This window comes from Martes martes (genome assembly GCF_963455335.1).
Source record: "Martes martes genome assembly, chromosome: 16".
NCBI classification, from domain to species: Eukaryota; Metazoa; Chordata; class Mammalia; order Carnivora; family Mustelidae; genus Martes; species Martes martes.
In genome coordinates, this window is record NC_137904.1 from 44,357,802 (window position 1) to 44,384,759 (window position 26,958).

General features: G+C 57.5%; 1 protein-coding gene across 1 annotated transcript in view; it reads right to left on the minus strand.

Annotated features, from left to right (window-relative positions):
* Window positions 1-26,958, minus strand: part of LOC308357180 (uncharacterized protein) — a gene marked incomplete at both ends in the record, with an annotated part of 70,163 nt that overhangs the window by 41,112 nt on the left and 2,093 nt on the right. Inside the window, 6 exon segments of the mRNA XM_080826649.1 lie at window positions 5,073-5,237; window positions 8,909-9,155; window positions 12,869-13,038; window positions 16,711-16,875; window positions 20,675-20,839; window positions 24,638-25,054. Of these exon segments, the coding sequence (XP_080682775.1) occupies window positions 5,073-5,237; window positions 8,909-9,155; window positions 12,869-13,038; window positions 16,711-16,875; window positions 20,675-20,839; window positions 24,638-25,054 (1,329 nt within the window).

Consider the following 26,958-nt stretch of genomic DNA (forward strand, 5'->3'; position numbering starts at 1 on the left):
GAGGGGCAGCTTCTGTTCAGAGGTGAGTTCCTCAGATTCTTTTGTCTCGTCCTCTTGTGGGGATTTTATGCACTGGGTCCCCACATTTGGACCAATGGGCATGACTTCCTTGCCGTTGTTGACGTCGTTTTCCTGGTGATGCGGGAACTGAAGAAGAGGAAGTTGTTTTCCCCCTCATGTTAGGAATCTTTAGCCAATAAGTGCTTAATGTGTTTCTTAATTGAGAATACCTCGTGGAAACATTTCAGATGAAAACACGGTGGTCCCATCAGCATCTGCATTCCTGCTCTATGAACTTCATCGTGTGTTCTAAGTCCCACTGGCCTGGGAAGAGGCTGGCGAGTCAGATTAGCGGTCCTTCCCCGGCGCTGGTCCCTGGGTTACATGTAGACTGGCAACATGCCTCGTGAGGGCCTGGCAGTATGCCCAGCGATGAACCGAAATCATGCCTGAGCCCAAGTCGGTTTCCCCACAAAGCCTGATTCCAGACTCCCACAGGCATCTGTCTCTTGGAGCCGCCCCCCCACCCCCGCCCCACCTGCACATCCCAGTTCGATCAAAGACTCTCGGCTGCAGGACATCCGAGTTCATCTCTTCCATCTGTGGAGGCAGAATCCAGCAGGGCGATAGAAAGAGCAGCAGTCCACCCAGACGAAGCAAGCAGCAGTCACCGAACTTCCTGAGAGACAGCAGTCCCGGGTCACGCAGAAACGAGGGCTTTTCCAGGATGTGGGACTTTCCGTGATATAAGTGGGGCAGTTCGGGGGATCGCGGGATGAGTTGGAGACTCTGGTCCTCACCTTGGGAACCAGCCAAGCAAGTGACTCCGTGTCACTGCGAATACAGTTCTCGTTTTCTCTTCCTCCCTCTTCCCTCCGTCCTCTCCGTCCTTCCCTACCTCGCTCTCTCCCACCCTCCCCCCGCTCCTCGTCTTTTCCTTCGTCTTCCTCCTGTGTCTTCCTCTTGTACAACTGGTGCCTGTCCACCATCGTGAAGAAGGAAATACTGGGTCTGAGTGCCGAAGACCGTAGACTGTGGATGGCGCCTTCAATATGCCAGCCGTGAATCTCGGATCTTCCTGTGTTCGGGACAACTTCTACCCAGCAGATCCGCATCTCCAGGCCTCTTGGCCGTTTCCGTGGCGCAGCAGAATGTCGCCGTGCCAGTGCATGCGACGCTGAGCGAAATGCTCAACCAGTGCTTCTGGAGAGTCGGTTGATAGAGATGCCAGCTCCCCTGTTGCTGAATTAGGGGAATCCCAATGAGTGTATTGCATCCTTTCCGATCTCGCTCTCGGCTATAAGCTTCCCGTGCAAGCTGGGACCCTGCACTCGCAGTGCGTTTTCCCTGCGTGGCTTTCCCGCACTCCAGCCAGTGAGATCCGCCCTCCCCAAGGAAGCTCCGTGCCTGGTGGCTGTTCTTCAGTGTCGCTTCTGGGAGGTACCATCCTCTGACATGACTATGCCCATCTCAGTCTTGATTTCCTGATCCCTGCAGTGGGAACCTTGAGCCCTAAGTTGAAAATTACTTCAAGGAGTCAAGAAAATGTCCATGAAGCATTTGGCCGGTACGTAGCAAGTAGGGAGCAAGCCAGGTCCTGTCCGTTTCTCAGCACAGCTCACAAGCCCCCAACTCCTAAGCACCAGCAAGAGGCAAGTGTGGTGTTGGCAGTCTGTTCAGAGCCTCCTGGATAGCTGGTCTGCAGGGCTGGTGGGTGCCCCGGACAGAAGCCTTCCCAGGTCCTCAGAGGTCCCTCCACTGGTCCCGGGAAGTGACCCAGGGCCTTCATCTGCCCTTCCCGTCAGAGCCTGGAGCCAGCCTCACATCCCTGAGCGCCGAGGCAGCATCACGCATCAGTGTGGGACCAGAGGCGCCTGCCTTGGATGTGTCGGGACTCCGGTGAAGGCCCAGGCTCTTTTCTCTTTCTTCTTCCTCACATGGGTCTCACCACCACCCATCCCCAGAAGAGGCCCGTTGGCTTCCCTCCAGCGCTTCACAGTTCCTTCCCCAGATGCCGCGGTCGTTTGCTTCTCTTCCGCGCTTCCGAGGTCACGATTACTCCACGTCAACACACACGCCCAGCACAGGGGCTCTCGGTCCGTGACGTCACCCGTCCTTCCTTATCCCGACGCCATATGGCCTGCCAGTTGGGGAGCACGACGTGTTTGGCACAAAACTGCCTGAGACCGCCACACACCCCCCCCACCCCAAGAGGTCCTGAGACCAGGAGGCCCAACCAGAATGGGCCTTCCATGACCACGGAAGATGTGCGTGTGCAGACGGGGCCCACGGGCACGAGGCCTCCGCAGGCTCCCCTGTCTCTGAGCAGGAGGAGTGTATGTTGGACTGGATGGCGCCGACTTCCGCGAAAGGGTCCCCGTGTTCCCCAGAGCTCTAAAGGGCAAGGCGGCTGCCCTGACACTGGGCTGGAGGTGCCTGCCTCGTGGCACCCGGGAGTCTACCACTTTGTCCCAGATATCCCCCGCATCTACAGGACAAGGGGACTTCTGCGGGCCTCGAAGACCCTCGGACCAGCATCTTGCTGGTGCTCTGGCCCAGGCTGTTGCCGAGCTCGCCTGCTCGTGGGTACGTGAGCGCCCTTGAGCAAGGGCAGGAGACGCAGCCTGGCGCCTGAGTGCTTCCCTGTCAGCTCTGGGACATAACGGTCCCTAGATCCCCTCATCCTCCAATGGAGATGGGAATTTGTGGGGGCAGGCTAGGAGTCTCCACAAGGATAATCAACGTATGTGGCCTGTGACCCGTGCAGAAACCCTTAGGTCGCGCATGCCGTACGAGGACACGGACAGCGTGTGGTGTGCAGATCGGTACTGGGTTTATTAAGACCCTCTTGTGAGAGTCCGTGTGTGTAGGGAGACATGCAGAGGGATCCCGACAGGAAGAGATCAGCACACAAGGACCATGAATGCACTGAGAAGGAAACCCTCGTTGCGCAGACATTAAAGGTTGCAAAAGAATACACTTCTTTATAGATCCTGGATATCAACCTTTTATCTGTACTGTCATTTGCAAATATCTTCTCCCATTCCGTGGGTTGCCTCTTTGTTTTGATGACTGTTTCTTTTGCTGTGCAGAAGCTTTTTATCTTGATGAAGTCCCAGAAGTTCATCTTTGCCTTTATTTCCTTCGCCTTTGGAGACATATCTTGAAAGAAGTTGCTATGGCTGATATCAAAGAGGTTACTCCCTATGTTCTCCTCGAGGATTCTGATGGATTCCTGTCTCACGTTGAGGTCTTTTATCCATTTCGAGTTTATCTTTGTGTACGGTGTAAGAGAATGGTCAAGTTTCATTCTTCTACATATAGCTGTCCAGTTTTCCCAGCACCATTTATTGAAGAGACTGTCTTTTTTCCACTGGATATTTTTTCCTGTTTTGTCAAAGATTATTTGACCATAGAGTTGAGGGTCCATATCTGGGCTCTCTACTCTGTTCCACTGGTCCATGTGTCTGTTTTTATGCCAGTACCATGCTGTCTTGGTGATCACAGCTTTGTAGTAAAGCTTGAAATCAGGTAACGTGATGCCACCAGTTTTATTTTTGTTTTTCAACATTTCCTTAGCAATTCGGGGTCTCTTCTGATTCCATACAAATTTTAGTATTATTTGCTCCAGCTCTTTGAAAAATACACAAAACAGATAATCATATTAAAAAATGGGCAGAAGATATGAACAGACACTTCTCCAATGAAGACATACAAATGGCTACCAGACACATGAAAAAATGTTCATCATCACTAGCCATCAGGGAGATTCAAATCAAAACCACATTGAGATACCACCTTACACCAGTTAGAATGGCCAAAATTAGCAAGACAGGAAACAACGTGTGTTGGAGAGGATGTGGAGAAAGGGGAACCCTCTTACACTGTTGGTGGGAATGCAAACTGGTGCAGCCACTTTGGAGAACAGTGTGGAGATTCCTCAGGAAATTAAAAATAGAGCTTCCCTATGACCCTGCAATTGCACTGCTGGGTATTTACCCCAAAGATACAGATGTAGTGAAAAGAAGGGCCATCTGTACCCCAATGTTTATAGCAGCAATGGCCACGGTCGCCAAACTGTGGAAAGAACCAAGATGCCCTTCAACGGATGAATGGATAAGGAAGATGTGGTCCATATACACTATGGAGTATTATGCCTCCATCAGAAAGGACGAATACCCAACTTTTGTAGCAACATGGACAGGACTGGAAGAGATTATGCTGAGTGAAATAAGTCAAACAGAGAAAGTCAAGTATCATATGGTTTCACTTATTGGTGGAGCATAACAAATAATATAGAGGACAAGGGTAGATGGAGAGGAGAAGGGAGTTGAGGGAAATTGGAAGGGGAGGTGAACCATGAGAGACTATGGACTCTGAAAAACAACCTGAGGGTTTTGAAGGGGCGGGGTGGGAGGGTGGGGGAACCAGGTGGTGGGTATTAGGGAGGGCACAGATTGCATGGAGCACTGGGTGTGATGAAAAAACAATGAATACTGTTACGCTGAAAATAAATAAAAAATTAAAAAAAAAAAAAAAAAAAAAAGAATACACTTCTATCAGGTGAGGGGCTTCCTTTCTCCCAGGTCGTCAGGCAGGAGGACGATCTTGACCGTGGAGTCAAGGCAGAGATCTTGACTCCACGTCTGGATGCGTGACGCTGGCAGGGGACTCCCAAGACCTGAGGAAGAAGAGAATCAGGAGAAGTGGTCCACACTTCCTCAAGCCGATTCCCAAGGTTTTGAACAGGCAGATGAGTAGCCGAAAGGTTGGCGACTGCATGCTGGCTTTCAGCAACGTTTGGCAGTGTCCGTTTCCCCGCTGGCCAATCAGTGCTGTGTGCCGTTGTGGGTTCCTGGTGAGGCAGCTGTCATTGGGACGTGTGTCAGCAGCTGGACACGCAGCAAGGGTGGCCGCGGCCGCCGTGGGTATGTGGCGGTCCTCCAGCAGGCGTTATGGCAGCAGTGTGGGTGGCAAGCAGGCTAGCAGCAGCTGGATCCACAGCCCTGGGCGAGGCATCCGGGCAAGCAGCAACAGGTGGGGTGGTAGCAGGTCCTCCTGCAGTACACAGGGGTGCAGCAGGCTGGCTGACAGCAGCTGGAGCCACAGCAAGTTTGTCCACAGCCGCTGGACCCACAGCAGCTGGGCTGACAGCAGCTGGACACACAACAGCTGGGCCGGCAGCAGGTGGTCCTGCAGCAGGTGGTCTGGCAGCAAGTTGGGCGGCAGCAGCAAGGCTGGCAGCAGCAGGACCCACAGCCGCTGGACCCGCAGCCGCCTTGTCCACAGCCGCCGCCGCCGCACCCGCAGCAGCTGGGCTGGCAGCAGGTGGTCCTGCAGCACGTGGTCCTGCAGCACGTAGGCTGGCAGCAAGGGGAGCAGCACGATTCGGTCATGGTGTCACACGTGGAGGGGCAGCTTCTGTTCAGAGGTGAGTTCCTCAGATTCTTTTGTCTCGTCCTCTTGTGGGGATTTTATGCACTGGGTCCCCACATTTGGACCAATGGGCATGACTTCCTTGCCGTTGTTGACGTCGTTTTCCTGGTGATGCGGGAACTGAAGAAGAGGAAGTTGTTTTCCCCCTCATGTTAGGAATCTTTAGCCAATAAGTGCTTAATGTGTTTCTTAATTGAGAATACCTCGTGGAAACATTTCAGATGAAAACACGGTGGTCCCATCAGCATCTGCATTCCTGCTCTATGAACTTCATCGTGTGTTCTAAGTCCCACTGGCCTGGGAAGAGGCTGGCGAGTCAGATTAGCGGTCCTTCCCCGGCGCTGGTCCCTGGGTTACATGTAGACTGGCAACATGCCTCGTGAGGGCCTGGCAGTATGCCCAGCGATGAACCGAAATCATGCCTGAGCCCAAGTCGGTTTCCCCACAAAGCCTGATTCCAGACTCCCACAGGCATCTGTCTCTTGGAGCCGCCCCCCCACCCCCGCCCCACCTGCACATCCCAGTTCGATCAAAGACTCTCGGCTGCAGGACATCCGAGTTCATCTCTTCCATCTGTGGAGGCAGAATCCAGCAGGGCGATAGAAAGAGCAGCAGTCCACCCAGACGAAGCAAGCAGCAGTCACCGAACTTCCTGAGAGACAGCAGTCCCGGGTCACGCAGAAACGAGGGCTTTTCCAGGATGTGGGACTTTCCGTGATATAAGTGGGGCAGTTCGGGGGATCGCGGGATGAGTTGGAGACTCTGGTCCTCACCTTGGGAACCAGCCAAGCAAGTGACTCCGTGTCACTGCGAATACAGTTCTCGTTTTCTCTTCCTCCCTCTTCCCTCCGTCCTCTCCGTCCTTCCCTACCTCGCTCTCTCCCACCCTCCCCCCGCTCCTCGTCTTTTCCTTCGTCTTCCTCCTGTGTCTTCCTCTTGTACAACTGGTGCCTGTCCACCATCGTGAAGAAGGAAATACTGGGTCTGAGTGCCGAAGACCGTAGACTGTGGATGGCGCCTTCAATATGCCAGCCGTGAATCTCGGATCTTCCTGTGTTCGGGACAACTTCTACCCAGCAGATCCGCATCTCCAGGCCTCTTGGCCGTTTCCGTGGCGCAGCAGAATGTCGCCGTGCCAGTGCATGCGACGCTGAGCGAAATGCTCAACCAGTGCTTCTGGAGAGTCGGTTGATAGAGATGCCAGCTCCCCTGTTGCTGAATTAGGGGAATCCCAATGAGTGTATTGCATCCTTTCCGATCTCGCTCTCGGCTATAAGCTTCCCGTGCAAGCTGGGACCCTGCACTCGCAGTGCGTTTTCCCTGCGTGGCTTTGCCGCACTCCAGCCAGTGAGATCCGCCCTCCCCAAGGAAGCTCCGTGCCTGGTGGCTGTTCTTCAGTGTCGCTTCTGGGAGGTACCATCCTCTGACATGACTATGCCCATCTCAGTCTTGATTTCCTGATCCCTGCAGTGGGAACCTTGAGCCCTAAGTTGAAAATTACTTCAAGGAGTCAAGAAAATGTCCATGAAGCATTTGGCCGGTACGTAGCAAGTAGGGAGCAAGCCAGGTCCTGTCCGTTTCTCAGCACAGCTCACAAGCCCCCAACTCCTAAGCACCAGCAAGAGGCAAGTGTGGTGTTGGCAGTCTGTTCAGAGCCTCCTGGATAGCTGGTCTGCAGGGCTGGTGGGTGCCCCGGACAGAAGCCTTCCCAGGTCCTCAGAGGTCCCTCCACTGCTCCCGGGAAGTGACCCAGGGCCTTCATCTGCCCTTCCCGTCAGAGCCTGGAGCCAGCCTCACATCCCTGAGCGCCGAGGCAGCATCACGCATCAGTGTGGGACCAGAGGCGCCTGCCTTGGATGTGTCGGGACTCCGGTGAAGGCCCAGGCTCTTTTCTCTTTCTTCTTCCTCACATGGGTCTCACCACCACCCATCCCCAGAAGAGGCCCGTTGGCTTCCCTCCAGCGCTTCACAGTTCCTTCCCCAGATGCCGCGGTCGTTTGCTTCTCTTCCGCGCTTCCGAGGTCACGGATTACTCCACGTCAACACACACGCCCAGCACAGGGGCTCTCGGTCCGTGACGTCACCCGTCCTTCCTTATCCCGACGCCATATGGCCTGCCAGTTGGGGAGCACGACGTGTTTGGCACAAAACTGCCTGAGACCGCCACACCCCCCCCCCACCCCAAGAGGTCCTGAGACCAGGAGGCCCAACCAGAATGGGCCTTCCATGACCACGGAAGATGTGCGTGTGCAGACGGGGCCCATGGGCACGAGGCCTCCGCAGGCTCCCCTGTCTCTGAGCAGGAGGAGTGTATGTTGGACAGGATGGCGCCGACTTCCGCGAAAGGGTCCCCGTGTTCCCCAGAGCTCTAAAGGGCAAGGCGGCTGCCCTGACACTGGGCTGGAGGTGCCTGCCTCGTGGCACCCGGGAGTCTACCACTTTGTCCCAGATATCCCCCGCATCTACAGGACAAGGGGACTTCTGCGGGCCTCGAAGACCCTCGGACCAGCATCTTGCTGGTGCTCTGGCCCAGGCTGTTGCCGAGCTCGCCTGCTCGTGGGTACGTGAGCGCCCTTGAGCAAGGGCAGGAGACGCAGCCTGGCGCCTGAGTGCTTCCCTGTCAGCTCTGGGACATAACGGTCCCTAGATCCCCTCATCCTCCAATGGAGATGGGAATTTGTGGGGGCAGGCTAGGAGTCTCCACAAGGATAATCAACGTATGTGGCCTGTGACCCGTACAGAAACCCTTAGGTCGCGCATGCCGTACGAGGACACGGACAGCGTGTGGTGTGCAGATCGGTACTGGGTTTATTAAGACCCTCATGTGAGAGTCCGTGTGTGTAGGGAGACATGCAGAGGGATCCCGACAGGAAGAGATCAGCACACAAGGACCATGAATGCACTGAGAAGGAAACCCTCGTTGCGCAGACATTAAAGGTTGCAAAAGAATACACTTCTATCAGGTGAGGGGCTTCCTTTCTCCCAGGTCGTCAGGCAGGAGGACGATCTTGACCGTGGAGTCAAGGCAGAGATCTTGACTCCACGTCTGGATGCGTGACGCTGGCAGGGGACTCCCAAGACCTGAGGAAGAAGAGAATCAGGAGAAGTGGTCCACACTTCCTCAAGCCGATTCCCAAGGTTTTGAACAGGCAGATGAGTAGCCGAAAGGTTGGCGACTGCATGCTGGCTTTCAGCAACGTTTGGCAGTGTCCGTTTCCCCGCTGGCCAATCAGTGCTGTGTGCCGTTGTGGGTTCCTGGTGAGGCAGCTGTCATTGGGACGTGTGTCAGCAGCTGGACACGCAGCAAGGGTGGCCGCGGCCGCCGTGGGTATGTGGCGGTCCTCCAGCAGGCGTTATGGCAGCAGTGTGGGTGGCAAGCAGGCTAGCAGCAGCTGGATCCACAGCCCTGGGCGAGGCATCCGGGCAAGCAGCAACAGGTGGGGTGGTAGCAGGTCCTCCTGCAGTACACAGGGGTGCAGCAGGCTGGCTGACAGCAGCTGGAGCCACAGCAAGTTTGTCCACAGCCGCTGGACCCACAGCAGCTGGGCTGACAGCAGCTGGACACACAACAGCTGGGCCGGCAGCAGGTGGTCCTGCAGCAGGTGGTCTGGCAGCAAGTTGGGCGGCAGCAGCAAGGCTGGCAGCAGCAGGACCCACAGCAGCTGGACCCGCAGCCGCCTTGTCCACAGCCGCAGCAGCTGGGCCGGCAGCAGGTGGTCCTGCAGCAGGTGGTCTGGCAGCAAGTTGGGCGGCAGCAGCAAGGCTGGCAGCAGCAGGACCCACAGCCGCTGGACCCGCAGCCGCCTTGTCCACAGCCGCCGCCGCCGCACCCGCAGCAGCTGGGCTGGCAGCAGGTGGTCCTGCAGCACGTGGTCCTGCAGCACGTAGGCTGGCAGCAAGGGGAGCAGCACGATTCGGTCATGGTGTCACACGTGGAGGGGCAGCTTCTGTTCAGAGGTGAGTTCCTCAGATTCTTTTGTCTCGTCCTCTTGTGGGGATTTTATGCACTGGGTCCCCACATTTGGACCAATGGGCATGACTTCCTTGCCGTTGTTGACGTCGTTTTCCTGGTGATGCGGGAACTGAAGAAGAGGAAGTTGTTTTCCCCCTCATGTTAGGAATCTTTAGCCAATAAGTGCTTAATGTGTTTCTTAATTGAGAATACCTCGTGGAAACATTTCAGATGAAAACACGGTGGTCCCATCAGCATCTGCATTCCTGCTCTATGAACTTCATCGTGTGTTCTAAGTCCCACTGGCCTGGGAAGAGGCTGGCGAGTCAGATTAGCGGTCCTTCCCCGGCGCTGGTCCCTGGGTTACATGTAGACTGGCAACATGCCTCGTGAGGGCCTGGCAGTATGCCCAGCGATGAACCGAAATCATGCCTGAGCCCAAGTCGGTTTCCCCACAAAGCCTGATTCCAGACTCCCACAGGCATCTGTCTCTTGGAGCCGCCCCCCCACCCCCGCCCCACCTGCACATCCCAGTTCGATCAAAGACTCTCGGCTGCAGTACATCCGAGTTCATCTCTTCCATCTGTGGAGGCAGAATCCAGCAGGGCGATAGAAAGAGCAGCAGTCCACCCAGACGAAGCAAGCAGCAGTCACCGAACTTCCTGAGAGACAGCAGTCCCGGGTCACGCAGAAACGAGGGCTTTTCCAGGATGTGGGACTTTCCGTGATATAAGTGGGGCAGTTCGGGGGATCGCGGGATGAGTTGGAGACTCTGGTCCTCACCTTGGGAACCAGCCAAGCAAGTGACTCCGTGTCACTGCGAATACAGTTCTCGTTTTCTCTTCCTCCCTCTTCCCTCCGTCCTCTCCGTCCTTCCCTACCTCGCTCTCTCCCACCCTCCCCCCGCTCCTCGTCTTTTCCTTCGTCTTCCTCCTTTGTCTTCCTCTTGTACAACTGGTGCCTGTCCACCATCGTGAAGAAGGAAATACTGGGTCTGAGTGCCGAAGACCGTAGACTGTGGATGGCGCCTTCAATATGCCAGCCGTGAATCTCGGATCTTCCTGTGTTCGGGACAACTTCTACCCAGCAGATCCGCATCTCCAGGCCTCTTGGCCGTTTCCGTGGCGCAGCAGAATGTCGCCGTGCCAGTGCATGCGACGCTGAGCGAAATGCTCAACCAGTGCTTCTGGAGAGTCGGTTGATAGAGATGCCAGCTCCCCTGTTGCTGAATTAGGGGAATCCCAATGAGTGTATTGCATCCTTTCCGATCTCGCTCTCGGCTATAAGCTTCCCGTGCAAGCTGGGACCCTGCACTCGCAGTGCATCTTCCCTGCGTGGCTTTGCCGCACTCCAGCCAGTGAGATCCGCCCTCCCCAAGGAAGCTCCGTGCCTGGTGGCTGTTCTTCAGTGTCGCTTCTGGGAGGTACCATCCTCTGACATGACTATGCCCATCTCAGTCTTGATTTCCTGATCCCTGCAGTGGGAACCTTGAGCCCTAAGTTGAAAATTACTTCAAGGAGTCAAGAAAATGTCCATGAAGCATTTGGCCGGTACGTAGCAAGTAGGGAGCAAGCCAGGTCCTGTCCGTTTCTCAGCACAGCTCACAAGCCCCCAACTCCTAAGCACCAGCAAGAGGCAAGTGTGGTGTTGGCAGTCTGTTCAGAGCCTCCTGGATAGCTGGTCTGCAGGGCTGGTGGGTGCCCCGGACAGAAGCCTTCCCAGGTCCTCAGAGGTCCCTCCACTGCTCCCGGGAAGTGACCCAGGGCCTTCATCTGCCCTTCCCGTCAGAGCCTGGAGCCAGCCTCACATCCCTGAGCGCCGAGGCAGCATCACGCATCAGTGTGGGACCAGAGGCGCCTGCCTTGGATGTGTCGGGACTCCGGTGAAGGCCCAGGCTCTTTTCTCTTTCTTCTTCCTCACATGGGTCTCACCACCACCCATCCCCAGAAGAGGCCCGTTGGCTTCCCTCCAGCGCTTCACAGTTCCTTCCCCAGATGCCGCGGTCGTTTGCTTCTCTTCCGCGCTTCCGAGGTCAGGGATTACTCCACGTCAACACACACGCCCAGCACAGGGGCTCTCGGTCCGTGACGTCACCCGTCCTTCCTTATCCCGACGCCATATGGCCTGCCAGTTGGGGAGCACGACGTGTTTGGCACAAAACTGCCTGAGACCGCCACACACCCCCCCCCCCACCCCAAGAGGTCCTGAGACCAGGAGGCCCAACCAGAATGGGCCTTCCATGACCACGGAAGATGTGCGTGTGCAGACGGGGCCCACGGGCACGAGGCCTCCGCAGGCTCCCCTGTCTCTGAGCAGGAGGAGTGTATGTTGGACAGGATGGCGCCGACTTCCGCGAAAGGGTCCCCGTGTTCCCCAGAGCTCTAAAGGGCAAGGCGGCTGCCCTGACACTGGGCTGGAGGTGCCTGCCTCGTGGCACCCGGGAGTCTACCACTTTGTCCCAGATATCCCCCGCATCTACAGGACAAGGGGACTTCTGCGGGCCTCGAAGACCCTCGGACCAGCATCTTGCTGGTGCTCTGGCCCAGGCTGTTGCCGAGCTCGCCTGCTCGTGGGTACGTGAGCGCCCTTGAGCAAGGGCAGGAGACGCAGCCTGGCGCCTGAGTGCTTCCCTGTCAGCTCTGGGACATAACGGTCCCTAGATCCCCTCATCCTCCAATGGAGATGGGAATTTGTGGGGGCAGGCTAGGAGTCTCCACAAGGATAATCAACGTATGTGGCCTGTGACCCGTACAGAAACCCTTAGGTCGCGCATGCCGTACGAGGACACGGACAGCGTGTGGTGTGCAGATCGGTACTGGGTTTATTAAGACCCTCATGTGAGAGTCCGTGTGTGTAGGGAGACATGCAGAGGGATCCCGACAGGAAGAGATCAGCACACAAGGACCATGAATGCACTGAGAAGGAAACCCTCGTTGCGCAGACATTAAAGGTTGCAAAAGAATACACTTCTATCAGGTGAGGGGCTTCCTTTCTCCCAGGTCGTCAGGCAGGAGGACGATCTTGACCGTGGAGTCAAGGCAGAGATCTTGACTCCACGTCTGGATGCGTGACGCTGGCAGGGGACTCCCAAGACCTGAGGAAGAAGAGAATCAGGAGAAGTGGTCCACACTTCCTCAAGCCGATTCCCAAGGTTTTGAACAGGCAGATGAGTAGCCGAAAGGTTGGCGACTGCATGCTGGCTTTCAGCAACGTTTGGCAGTGTCCGTTTCCCCGCTGGCCAATCAGTGCTGTGTGCCGTTGTGGGTTCCTGGTGAGGCAGCTGTCATTGGGACGTGTGTCAGCAGCTGGACACGCAGCAAGGGTGGCCGCGGCCGCCGTGGGTATGTGGCGGTCCTCCAGCAGGCGTTATGGCAGCAGTGTGGGTGGCAAGCAGGCTAGCAGCAGCTGGATCCACAGCCCTGGGCGAGGCATCCGGGCAAGCAGCAACAGGTGGGGTGGTAGCAGGTCCTCCTGCAGTACACAGGGGTGCAGCAGGCTGGCTGACAGCAGCTGGAGCCACAGCAAGTTTGTCCACAGCCGCTGGACCCACAGCAGCTGGGCTGACAGCAGCTGGACACACAACAGCTGGGCCGGCAGCAGGTGGTCCTGCAGCAGGTGGTCTGGCAGCAAGTTGGGCGGCAGCAGCAAGGCTGGCAGCAGCAGGACCCACAGCCGCTGGACCCGCAGCCGCCTTGTCCACAGCCGCCGCCGCCGCACCCGCAGCAGCTGGGCTGGCAGCAGGTGGTCCTGCAGCACGTGGTCCTGCAGCACGTAGGCTGGCAGCAAGGGGAGCAGCACGATTCGGTCATGGTGTCACACGTGGAGGGGCAGCTTCTGTTCAGAGGTGAGTTCCTCAGATTCTTTTGTCTCGTCCTCTTGTGGGGATTTTATGCACTGGGTCCCCACATTTGGACCAATGGGCATGACTTCCTTGCCGTTGTTGACGTCGTTTTCCTGGTGATGCGGGAACTGAAGAAGAGGAAGTTGTTTTCCCCCTCATGTTAGGAATCTTTAGCCAATAAGTGCTTAATGTGTTTCTTAATTGAGAATACCTCGTGGAAACATTTCAGATGAAAACACGGTGGTCCCATCAGCATCTGCATTCCTGCTCTATGAACTTCATCGTGTGTTCTAAGTCCCACTGGCCTGGGAAGAGGCTGGCGAGTCAGATTAGCGGTCCTTCCCCGGCGCTGGTCCCTGGGTTACATGTAGACTGGCAACATGCCTCGTGAGGGCCTGGCAGTATGCCCAGCGATGAACCGAAATCATGCCTGAGCCCAAGTCGGTTTCCCCACAAAGCCTGATTCCAGACTCCCACAGGCATCTGTCTCTTGGAGCCGCCCCCCCACCCCCGCCCCACCTGCACATCCCAGTTCGATCAAAGACTCTCGGCTGCAGGACATCCGAGTTCATCTCTTCCATCTGTGGAGGCAGAATCCAGCAGGGCGATAGAAAGAGCAGCAGTCCACCCAGACGAAGCAAGCAGCAGTCACCGAACTTCCTGAGAGACAGCAGTCCCGGGTCACGCAGAAACGAGGGCTTTTCCAGGATGTGGGACTTTCCGTGATATAAGTGGGGCAGTTCGGGGGATCGCGGGATGAGTTGGAGACTCTGGTCCTCACCTTGGGAACCAGCCAAGCAAGTGACTCCGTGTCACTGTGAATACAGTTCTCGTTTTCTCTTCCTCCCTCTTCCCTCCGTCCTCTCCGTCCTTCCCTACCTCGCTCTCTCCCACCCTCCCCCCGCTCCTCGTCTTTTCCTTCGTCTTCCTCCTGTGTCTTCCTCTTGTACAACTGGTGCCTGTCCACCATCGTGAAGAAGGAAATACTGGGTCTGAGTGCCGAAGACCGTAGACTGTGGATGGCGCCTTCAATATGCCAGCCGTGAATCTCGGATCTTCCTGTGTTCGGGACAACTTCTACCCAGCAGATCCGCATCTCCAGGCCTCTTGGCCGTTTCCGTGGCGCAGCAGAATGTCGCCGTGCCAGTGCATGCGACGCTGAGCGAAATGCTCAACCAGTGCTTCTGGAGAGTCGGTTGATAGAGATGCCAGCTCCCCTGTTGCTGAATTAGGGGAATCCCAATGAGTGTATTGCATCCTTTCCGATCTCGCTCTCGGCTATAAGCTTCCCGTGCAAGCTGGGACCCTGCACTCGCAGTGCATCTTCCCTGCGTGGCTTTGCCGCACTCCAGCCAGTGAGATCCGCCCTCCCCAAGGAAGCTCCGTGCCTGGTGGCTGTTCTTCAGTGTCGCTTCTGGGAGGTACCATCCTCTGACATGACTATGCCCATCTCAGTCTTGATTTCCTGATCCCTGCAGTGGGAACCTTGAGCCCTAAGTTGAAAATTACTTCAAGGAGTCAAGAAAATGTCCATGAAGCATTTGGCCGGTACGTAGCAAGTAGGGAGCAAGCCAGGTCCTGTCCGTTTCTCAGCACAGCTCACAAGCCCCCAACTCCTAAGCACCAGCAAGAGGCAAGTGTGGTGTTGGCAGTCTGTTCAGAGCCTCCTGGATAGCTGGTCTGCAGGGCTGGTGGGTGCCCCGGACAGAAGCCTTCCCAGGTCCTCAGAGGTCCCTCCACTGCTCCCGGGAAGTGACCCAGGGCCTTCATCTGCCCTTCCCGTCAGAGCCTGGAGCCAGCCTCACATCCCTGAGCGCCGAGGCAGCATCACGCATCAGTGTGGGACCAGAGGCGCCTGCCTTGGATGTGTCGGGACTCCGGTGAAGGCCCAGGCTCTTTTCTCTTTCTTCTTCCTCACATGGGTCTCACCACCACCCATCCCCAGAAGAGGCCCGTTGGCTTCCCTCCAGCGCTTCACAGTTCCTTCCCCAGATGCCGCGGTCGTTTGCTTCTCTTCCGCGCTTCCGAGGTCACGGATTACTCCACGTCAACACACACGCCCAGCACAGGGGCTCTCGGTCCGTGACGTCACCCGTCCTTCCTTATCCCGACGCCATATGGCCTGCCAGTTGGGGAGCACGACGTGTTTGGCACAAAACTGCCTGAGACCGCCACACCCCCCCCCCCACCCCAAAAGGTCCTGAGACCAGGAGGCCCAACCAGAATGGGCCTTCCATGACCACGGAAGATGTGCGTGTGCAGACGGGGCCCACGGGCACGAGGCCTCCGCAGGCTCCCCTGTCTCTGAGCAGGAGGAGTGTATGTTGGACAGGATGGCGCCGACTTCCGCGAAAGGGTCCCCGTGTTCCCCAGAGCTCTAAAGGGCAAGGCGGCTGCCCTGACACTGGGCTGGAGGTGCCTGCCTCGTGGCACCCGGGAGTCTACCACTTTGTCCCAGATATCCCCCGCATCTACAGGACAAGGGGACTTCTGCGGGCCTCGAAGACCCTCGGACCAGCATCTTGCTGGTGCTCTGGCCCAGGCTGTTGCCGAGCTCGCCTGCTCGTGGGTACGTGAGCGCCCTTGAGCAAGGGCAGGAGACGCAGCCTGGCGCCTGAGTGCTTCCCTGTCAGCTCTGGGACATAACGGTCCCTAGATCCCCTCATCCTCCAATGGAGATGGGAATTTGTGGGGGCAGGCTAGGAGTCTCCACAAGGATAATCAACGTATGTGGCCTGTGACCCGTACAGAAACCCTTAGGTCGCGCATGCCGTACGAGGACACGGACAGCGTGTGGTGTGCAGATCGGTACTGGGTTTATTAAGACCCTCATGTGAGAGTCCGTGTGTGTAGGGAGACATGCAGAGGGATCCCGACAGGAAGAGATCAGCACACAAGGACCATGAATGCACTGAGAAGGAAACCCTCGTTGCGCAGACATTAAAGGTTGCAAAAGAATACACTTCTATCAGGTGAGGGGCTTCCTTTCTCCCAGGTCGTCAGGCAGGAGGACGATCTTGACCGTGGAGTCAAGGCAGAGATCTTGACTCCACGTCTGGATGCGTGACGCTGGCAGGGGACTCCCAAGACCTGAGGAAGAAGAGAATCAGGAGAAGTGGTCCACACTTCCTCAAGCCGATTCCCAAGGTTTTGAACAGGCAGATGAGTAGCCGAAAGGTTGGCGACTGCATGCTGGCTTTCAGCAACGTTTGGCAGTGTCCGTTTCCCCGCTGGCCAATCAGTGCTGTGTGCCGTTGTGGGTTCCTGGTGAGGCAGCTGTCATTGGGACGTGTGTCAGCAGCTGGACACGCAGCAAGGGTGGCCGCGGCCGCCGTGGGTATGTGGCGGTCCTCCAGCAGGCGTTATGGCAGCAGTGTGGGTGGCAAGCAGGCTAGCAGCAGCTGGATCCACAGCCCTGGGCGAGGCATCCGGGCAAGCAGCAACAGGTGGGGTGGTAGCAGGTCCTCCTGCAGTACACAGGGGTGCAGCAGGCTGGCTGACAGCAGCTGGAGCCACAGCAAGTTTGTCCACAGCCGCTGGACCCACAGCAGCTGGGCTGACAGCAGCTGGACACACAGCAGCTGGGCGGGCAGCAGGTGGTCCTGCAGCAGGTGGTCTGGCAGCAAGTTGGGCGGCAGCAGCAAGGCTGGCAGCAGCAGGACCCACAGCAGCTGGACCCGCAGCCGCCTTGTCCACAGCCGCAGCAGCTGGGCCGGCAGCAGGTGGTCCTGCAGCAGGTGGTCTGGCAGCAAGTTGGGCGGCAGCAGCAAGGCTGGCAGCAGCAGGACCCACAGCCGCTGGACCCGCAGCCGCCTTGTCCACAGCCGCCGCCGCCACACCCGCAGCAGCTGGGCTGGCAGCAGGTGGTCCTGCAGCACGTGGTCCTGCAGCACGTAGGCTGGCAGCAAGGGGAGCAGCACGATTCGGTCATGGTGTCACACGTGGAGGGGCAGCTTCCGTTCAGAGGTGAGTTCCTCAGATTCTTTTGTCTCGTCCTCTTGTGGGGATTTTATGCACTGGGTCCCCACATTTGGACCAATGGGCATGACTTCCTTGCCGTTGTTGACGTCGTTTTCCTGGTGATGCGGGAACTGAAGAAGAGGAAGTTGTTTTCCCCCTCATGTTAGGAATCTTTAGCCAATAAGTGCTTAATGTGTTTCTTAATTGAGAATACCTCGTGGAAACATTTCAGATGAAAACACGGTGGTCCCATCAGCATCTGCATTCCTGCTCTATGAACTTCATCGTGTGTTCTAAGTCCCACTGGCCTGGGAAGAGGCTGGCGAGTCAGATTAGCGGTCCTTCCCCGGCGCTGGTCCCTGGGTTACATGTAGACTGGCAACATGCCTCGTGAGGGCCTGGCAGTATGCCCAGCGATGAACCGAAATCATGCCTGAGCCCAAGTCGGTTTCCCCACAAAGCCTGATTCCAGACTCCCACAGGCATCTGTCTCTTGGAGCCGCCCCCCCACCCCCGCCCCACCTGCACATCCCAGTTCAATCAAAGACTCTCGGCTGCAGGACATCCGAGTTCATCTCTTCCATCTGTGGAGGCAGAATCCAGCAGGGCGATAGAAAGAGCAGCAGTCCACCCAGACGAAGCAAGCAGCAGTCACCGAACTTCCTGAGAGACAGCAGTCCCGGGTCACGCAGAAACGAGGGCTTTTCCAGGATGTGGGACTTTCCGTGATATAAGTGGGGCAGTTCGGGGGATCGCGGGATGAGTTGGAGACTCTGGTCCTCACCTTGGGAACCAGCCAAGCAAGTGACTCCGTGTCACTGCGAATACAGTTCTCGTTTTCTCTTCCTCCCTCTTCCCTCCGTCCTCTCCGTCCTTCCCTACCTCGCTCTCTCCCACCCTCCCCCCGCTCCTCGTCTTTTCCTTCGTCTTCCTCCTGTGTCTTCCTCTTGTACAACTGGTGCCTGTCCACCATCGTGAAGAAGGAAATACTGGGTCTGAGTGCCGAAGACCGTAGACTGTGGATGGCGCCTTCAATATGCCAGCCGTGAATCTCGGATCTTCCTGTGTTCGGGACAACTTCTACCCAGCAGATCCGCATCTCCAGGCCTCTTGGCCGTTTCCGTGGCGCAGCAGAATGTCGCCGTGCCAGTGCATGCGACGCTGAGCGAAATGCTCAACCAGTGCTTCTGGAGAGTCGGTTGATAGAGATGCCAGCTCCCCTGTTGCTGAATTAGGGGAATCCCAATGAGTGTATTGCATCCTTTCCGATCTCGCTCTCGGCTATAAGCTTCCCGTGCAAGCTGGGACCCTGCACTCGCAGTGCATCTTCCCTGCGTGGCTTTCCCGCACTCCAGCCAGTGAGATCCGCCCTCCCCAAGGAAGCTCCGTGCCTGGTGGCTGTTCTTCAGTGTCGCTTCTGGGAGGTACCATCCTCTGACATGACTATGCCCATCTCAGTCTTGATTTCCTGATCCCTGCAGTGGGAACCTTGAGCCCTAAGTTGAAAATTACTTCAAGGAGTCAAGAAAATGTCCATGAAGCATTTGGCCGGTACGTAGCAAGTAGGGAGCAAGCCAGGTCCTGTCCGTTTCTCAGCACAGCTCACAAGCCCCCAACTCCTAAGCACCAGCAAGAGGCAAGTGTGGTGTTGGCAGTCTGTTCAGAGCCTCCTGGATAGCTGGTCTGCAGGGCTGGTGGGTGCCCCGGACAGAAGCCTTCCCAGGTCCTCAGAGGTCCCTCCACTGCTCCCGGGAAGTGACCCAGGGCCTTCATCTGCCCTTCCCGTCAGAGCCTGGAGCCAGCCTCACATCCCTGAGCGCCGAGGCAGCATCACGCATCAGTGTGGGACCAGAGGCGCCTGCCTTGGATGTGTCGGGACTCCGGTGAAGGCCCAGGCTCTTTTCTCTTTCTTCTTCCTCACATGGGTCTCACCACCAGCCATCCCCAGAAGAGGCCCGTTGGCTTCCCTCCAGCGCTTCACAGTTCCTTCCCCAGATGCCGCGGTCGTTTGCTTCTCTTCCGCGCTTCCGAGGTCACGGATTACTCCACGTCAACACACACGCCCAGCACAGGGGCTCTCGGTCCGTGACGTCACCCGTCCTTCCTTATCCCGACGCCATATGGCCTGCCAGTTGGGGAGCACGACGTGTTTGGCACAAAACTGCCTGAGACCGCCACACCCCCCCCCCCCACCCCAAGAGGTCCTGAGACCAGGAGGCCCAACCAGAATGGGCCTTCCATGACCACGGAAGATGTGCGTGTGCAGACGGGGCCCACGGGCACGAGGCCTCCGCAGGCTCCCCTGTCTCTGAGCAGGAGGAGTGTATGTTGGACAGGATGGCGCCGACTTCCGCGAAAGGGTCCCCGTGTTCCCCAGAGCTCTAAAGGGCAAGGCGGCTGCCCTGACACTGGGCTGGAGGTGCCTGCCTCGTGGCACCCGGGAGTCTACCACTTTGTCCCAGATATCCCCCGCATCTACAGGACAAGGGGACTTCTGCGGGCCTCGAAGACCCTCGGACCAGCATCTTGCTGGTGCTCTGGCCCAGGCTGTTGCCGAGCTCGCCTGCTCGTGGGTACGTGAGCGCCCTTGAGCAAGGGCAGGAGACGCAGCCTGGCGCCTGAGTGCTTCCCTGTCAGCTCTGGGACATAACGGTCCCTAGATCCCCTCATCCTCCAATGGAGATGGGAATTTGTGGGGGCAGGCTAGGAGTCTCCACAAGGATAATCAACGTATGTGGCCTGTGACCCGTACAGAAACCCTTAGGTCGCGCATGCCGTACGAGGACACGGACAGCGTGTGGTGTGCAGATCGGTACTGGGTTTATTAAGACCCTCATGTGAGAGTCCGTGTGTGTAGGGAGACATGCAGAGGGATCCCGACAGGAAGAGATCAGCACACAAGGACCATGAATGCACTGAGAAGGAAACCCTCGTTGCGCAGACATTAAAGGTTGCAAAAGAATACACTTCTATCAGGTGAGGGGCTTCCTTTCTCCCAGGTCGTCAGGCAGGAGGACGATCTTGACCGTGGAGTCAAGGCAGAGATCTTGACTCCACGTCTGGATGCGTGACGCTGGCAGGGGACTCCCAAGACCTGAGGAAGAAGAGAATCAGGAGAAGTGGTCCACACTTCCTCAAGCCGATTCCCAAGGTTTTGAACAGGCAGATGAGTAGCCGAAAGGTTGGCGACTGCATGCTGGCTTTCAGCAACGTTTGGCAGTGTCCGTTTCCCCGCTGGCCAATCAGTGCTGTGTGCCGTTGTGGGTTCCTGGTGAGGCAGCTGTCATTGGGACGTGTGTCAGCAGCTGGACACGCAGCAAGGGTGGCCGCGGCCGCCGTGGGTATGTGGCGGTCCTCCAGCAGGCGTTATGGCAGCAGTGTGGGTGGCAAGCAGGCTAGCAGCAGCTGGATCCACAGCCCTGGGCGAGGCATCCGGGCAAGCAGCAACAGGTGGGGTGGTAGCAGGTCCTCCTGCAGTACACAGGGGTGCAGCAGGCTGGCTGACAGCAGCTGGAGCCACAGCAAGTTTGTCCACAGCCGCTGGACCCACAGCAGCTGGGCTGACAGCAGCTGGACACACAGCAGCTGGGCGGGCAGCAGGTGGTCCTGCAGCAGGTGGTCTGGCAGCAAGTTGGGCGGCAGCAGCAAGGCTGGCAGCAGCAGGACCCACAGCAGCTGGACCCGCAGCCGCCTTGTCCACAGCCGCAGCAGCTGGGCCGGCAGCAGGTGGTCCTGCAGCAGGTGGTCTGGCAGCAAGTTGGGCGGCAGCAGCAAGGCTGGCAGCAGCAGGACCCAGAGCCGCTGGACCCGCAGCCGCCTTGTCCACAGCCGCCGCCGCCACACCCGCAGCAGCTGGGCTGGCAGCAGGTGGTCCTGCAGCACGTGGTCCTGCAGCACGTAGGCTGGCAGCAAGGGGAGCAGCACGATTCGGTCATGGTGTCACACGTGGAGGGGCAGCTTCCGTTCAGAGGTGAGTTCCTCAGATTCTTTTGTCTCGTCCTCTTGTGGGGATTTTATGCACTGGGTCCCCACATTTGGACCAATGGGCATGACTTCCTTGCCGTTGTTGACGTCGTTTTCCTGGTGATGCGGGAACTGAAGAAGAGGAAGTTGTTTTCCCCCTCATGTTAGGAATCTTTAGCCAATAAGTGCTTAATGTGTTTCTTAATTGAGAATACCTCGTGGAAACATTTCAGATGAAAACACGGTGGTCCCATCAGCATCTGCATTCCTGCTCTATGAACTTCATCGTGTGTTCTAAGTCCCACTGGCCTGGGAAGAGGCTGGCGAGTCAGATTAGCGGTCCTTCCCCGGCGCTGGTCCCTGGGTTACATGTAGACTGGCAACATGCCTCGTGAGGGCCTGGCAGTATGCCCAGCGATGAACCGAAATCATGCCTGAGCCCAAGTCGGTTTCCCCACAAAGCCTGATTCCAGACTCCCACAGGCATCTGTCTCTTGGAGCCGCCCCCCCACCCCCGCCCCACCTGCACATCCCAGTTCGATCAAAGACTCTCGGCTGCAGGACATCCGAGTTCATCTCTTCCATCTGTGGAGGCAGAATCCAGCAGGGCGATAGAAAGAGCAGCAGTCCACCCAGACGAAGCAAGCAGCAGTCACCGAACTTCCTGAGAGACAGCAGTCCCGGGTCACGCAGAAACGAGGGCTTTTCCAGGATGTGGGACTTTCCGTGATATAAGTGGGGCAGTTCGGGGGATCGCGGGATGAGTTGGAGACTCTGGTCCTCACCTTGGGAACCAGCCAAGCAAGTGACTCCGTGTCACTGCGAATACAGTTCTCGTTTTCTCTTCCTCCCTCTTCCCTCCGTCCTCTCCGTCCTTCCCTACCTCGCTCTCTCCCACCCTCCCCCCGCTCCTCGTCTTTTCCTTCGTCTTCCTCCTGTGTCTTCCTCTTGTACAACTGGTGCCTGTCCACCATCGTGAAGAAGGAAATACTGGGTCTGAGTGCCGAAGACCGTAGACTGTGGATGGCGCCTTCAATATGCCAGCCGTGAATCTCGGATCTTCCTGTGTTCGGGACAACTTCTACCCAGCAGATCCGCATCTCCAGGCCTCTTGGCTGTTTCCGTGGCGCAGCAGAATGTCGCCGTGCCAGTGCATGCGACGCTGAGCGAAATGCTCAACCAGTGCTTCTGGAGAGTCGGTTGATAGAGATGCCAGCTCCCCTGTTGCTGAATTAGGGGAATCCCAATGAGTGTATTGCATCCTTTCCGATCTCGCTCTCGGCTATAAGCTTCCCGTGCAAGCTGGGACCCTGCACTCGCAGTGCGTTTTCCCTGCGTGGCTTTCCCGCACTCCAGCCAGTGAGATCCGCCCTCCCCAAGGAAGCTCCGTGCCTGGTGGCTGTTCTTCAGTGTCGCTTCTGGGAGGTACCATCCTCTGACATGACTATGCCCATCTCAGTCTTGATTTCCTGATCCCTGCAGTGGGAACCTTGAGCCCTAAGTTGAAAATTACTTCAAGGAGTCAAGAAAATGTCCATGAAGCATTTGGCCGGTACGTAGCAAGTAGGGAGCAAGCCAGGTCCTGTCCGTTTCTCAGCACAGCTCACAAGCCCCCAACTCCTAAGCACCAGCAAGAGGCAAGTGTGGTGTTGGCAGTCTGTTCAGAGCCTCCTGGATAGCTGGTCTGCAGGGCTGGTGGGTGCCCCGGACAGAAGCCTTCCCAGGTCCTCAGAGGTCCCTCCACTGGTCCCGGGAAGTGACCCAGGGCCTTCATCTGCCCTTCCCGTCAGAGCCTGGAGCCAGCCTCACATCCCTGAGCGCCGAGGCAGCATCACGCATCAGTGTGGGACCAGAGGCGCCTGCCTTGGATGTGTCGGGACTCCGGTGAAGGCCCAGGCTCTTTTCTCTTTCTTCTTCCTCACATGGGTCTCACCACCAGCCATCCCCAGAAGAGGCCCGTTGGCTTCCCTCCAGCGCTTCACAGTTCCTTCCCCAGATGCCGCGGCCGTTTGCTTCTCTTCCGCGCTTCCGAGGTCACGGATTACTCCACGTCAACACACACGCCCAGCACAGGGGCTCTCGGTCCGTGACGTCACCCGTCCTTCCTTATCCCGACGCCATATGGCCTGCCAGTTGGGGAGCACGACGTGTTTGGCACAAAACTGCCTGAGACCGCCACACACCCCCCCCCACCCCAAGAGGTCCTGAGACCAGGAGGCCCAACCAGAATGGGCCTTCCATGACCACGGAAGATGTGCGTGTGCAGACGGGGCCCACGGGCACGAGGCCTCCGCAGGCTCCCCTGTCTCTGAGCAGGAGGAGTGTATGTTGGACAGGATGGCGCCGACTTCCGCGAAAGGGTCCCCGTGTTCCCCAGAGCTCTAAAGGGCAAGGCGGCTGCCCTGACACTGGGCTGGAGGTGCCTGCCTCGTGGCACCCGGGAGTCTACCACTTTGTCCCAGATATCCCCCGCATCTACAGGACAAGGGGACTTCTGCGGGCCTCGAAGACCCTCGGACCAGCATCTTGCTGGTGCTCTGGCCCAGGCTGTTGCCGAGCTCGCCTGCTCGTGGGTACGTGAGCGCCCTTGAGCAAGGGCAGGAGACGCAGCCTGGCGCCTGAGTGCTTCCCTGTCAGCTCTGGGACATAACGGTCCCTAGATCCCCTCATCCTCCAATGGAGATGGGAATTTGTGGGGGCAGGCTAGGAGTCTCCACAAGGATAATCAACGTATGTGGCCTGTGACCTGTACAGAAACCGTTAGGTCGCGCATGCCGTACGAGGACACGGACAGCGTGTGGTGTGCAGATCGGTACTGGGTTTATTAAGACCCTCATGTGAGAGTCCGTGTGTGTAGGGAGACATGCAGAGGGATCCCGACAGGAAGAGATCAGCACACAAGGACCATGAATGCACTGAGAAGGAAACCCTCGTTGCGCAGACATTAAAGGTTGCAAAAGAATACACTTCTATCAGGTGAGGGGCTTCCTTTCTCCCAGGTCGTCAGGCAGGAGGACGATCTTGACCGTGGAGTCAAGGCAGAGATCTTGACTCCACGTCTGGATGCGTGACGCTGGCAGGGGACTCCCAAGACCTGAGGAAGAAGAGAATCAGGAGAAGTGGTCCACACTTCCTCAAGCCGATTCCCAAGGTTTTGAACAGGCAGATGAGTAGCCGAAAGGTTGGCGACTGCATGCTGGCTTTCAGCAACGTTTGGCAGTGTCCGTTTCCCCGCTGGCCAATCAGTGCTGTGTGCCGTTGTGGGTTCCTGGTGAGGCAGCTGTCATTGGGACGTGTGTCAGCAGCTGGACACGCAGCAAGGGTGGCCGCGGCCGCCGTGGGTATGTGGCGGTCCTCCAGCAGGCGTTATGGCAGCAGTGTGGGTGGCAAGCAGGCTAGCAGCAGCTGGATCCACAGCCCTGGGCGAGGCATCCGGGCAAGCAGCAACAGGTGGGGTGGTAGCAGGTCCTCCTGCAGTACACAGGGGTGCAGCAGGCTGGCTGACAGCAGCTGGAGCCACAGCAAGTTTGTCCACAGCCGCTGGACCCACAGCAGCTGGGCTGACAGCAGCTGGACACACAGCAGCTGGGCGGGCAGCAGGTGGTCCTGCAGCAGGTGGTCTGGCAGCAAGTTGGGCGGCAGCAGCAAGGCTGGCAGCAGCAGGACCCACAGCAGCTGGACCCGCAGCCGCCTTGTCCACAGCCGCAGCAGCTGGGCCGGCAGCAGGTGGTCCTGCAGCAGGTGGTCTGGCAGCAAGTTGGGCGGCAGCAGCAAGGCTGGCAGCAGCAGGACCCACAGCCGCTGGACCCGCAGCCGCCTTGTCCACAGCCGCCGCCGCCGCACCCGCAGCAGCTGGGCTGGCAGCAGGTGGTCCTGCAGCACGTGGTCCTGCAGCACGTAGGCTGGCAGCAAGGGGAGCAGCACGATTCGGTCATGGTGTCACACGTGGAGGGGCAGCTTCTGTTCAGAGGTGAGTTCCTCAGATTCTTTTGTCTCGTCCTCTTGTGGGGATTTTATGCACTGGGTCCCCACATTTGGACCAATGGGCATGACTTCCTTGCCGTTGTTGACGTCGTTTTCCTGGTGATGCGGGAACTGAAGAAGAGGAAGTTGTTTTCCCCCTCATGTTAGGAATCTTTAGCCAATAAGTGCTTAATGTGTTTCTTAATTGAGAATACCTCGTGGAAACATTTCAGATGAAAACACGGTGGTCCCATCAGCATCTGCATTCCTGCTCTATGAACTTCATCGTGTGTTCTAAGTCCCACTGGCCTGGGAAGAGGCTGGCGAGTCAGATTAGCGGTCCTTCCCCGGCGCTGGTCCCTGGGTTACATGTAGACTGGCAACATGCCTCGTGAGGGCCTGGCAGTATGCCCAGCGATGAACCGAAATCATGCCTGAGCCCAAGTCGGTTTCCCCACAAAGCCTGATTCCAGACTCCCACAGGCATCTGTCTCTTGGAGCCGCCCCCCCACCCCCGCCCCACCTGCACATCCCAGTTCGATCAAAGACTCTCGGCTGCAGGACATCCGAGTTCATCTCTTCCATCTGTGGAGGCAGAATCCAGCAGGGCGATAGAAAGAGCAGCAGTCCACCCAGACGAAGCAAGCAGCAGTCACCGAACTTCCTGAGAGACAGCAGTCCCGGGTCACGCAGAAACGAGGGCTTTTCCAGGATGTGGGACTTTCCGTGATATAAGTGGGGCAGTTCGGGGGATCGCGGGATGAGTTGGAGACTCTGGTCCTCACCTTGGGAACCAGCCAAGCAAGTGACTCCGTGTCACTGCGAATACAGTTCTCGTTTTCTCTTCCTCCCTCTTCCCTCCGTCCTCTCCGTCCTTCCCTACCTCGCTCTCTCCCACCCTCCCCCCGCTCCTCGTCTTTTCCTTCGTCTTCCTCCTGTGTCTTCCTCTTGTACAACTGGTGCCTGTCCACCATCGTGAAGAAGGAAATACTGGGTCTGAGTGCCGAAGACCGTAGACTGTGGATGGCGCCTTCAATATGCCAGCCGTGAATCTCGGATCTTCCTGTGTTCGGGACAACTTCTACCCAGCAGATCCGCATCTCCAGGCCTCTTGGCCGTTTCCGTGGCGCAGCAGAATGTCGCCGTGCCAGTGCATGCGACGCTGAGCGAAATGCTCAACCAGTGCTTCTGGAGAGTCGGTTGATAGAGATGCCAGCTCCCCTGTTGCTGAATTAGGGGAATCCCAATGAGTGTATTGCATCCTTTCCGATCTCGCTCTCGGCTATAAGCTTCCCGTGCAAGCTGGGACCCTGCACTCGCAGTGCATCTTCCCTGCGTGGCTTTCCCGCACTCCAGCCAGTGAGATCCGACCTCCCCAAGGAAGCTCCGTGCCTGGTGGCTGTTCTTCAGTGTCGCTTCTGGGAGGTACCATCCTCTGACATGACTATGCCCATCTCAGTCTTGATTTCCTGATCCCTGCAGTGGGAACCTTGAGCCCTAAGTTGAAAATTACTTCAAGGAGTCAAGAAAATGTCCATGAAGCATTTGGCCGGTACGTAGCAAGTAGGGAGCAAGCCAGGTCCTGTCCGTTTCTCAGCACAGCTCACAAGCCCCCAACTCCTAAGCACCAGCAAGAGGCAAGTGTGGTGTTGGCAGTCTGTTCAGAGCCTCCTGGATAGCTGGTCTGCAGGGCTGGTGGGTGCCCCGGACAGAAGCCTTCCCAGGTCCTCAGAGGTCCCTCCACTGCTCCCGGGAAGTGACCCAGGGCCTTCATCTGCCCTTCCCGTCAGAGCCTGGAGCCAGCCTCACATCCCTGAGCGCCGAGGCAGCATCACGCATCAGT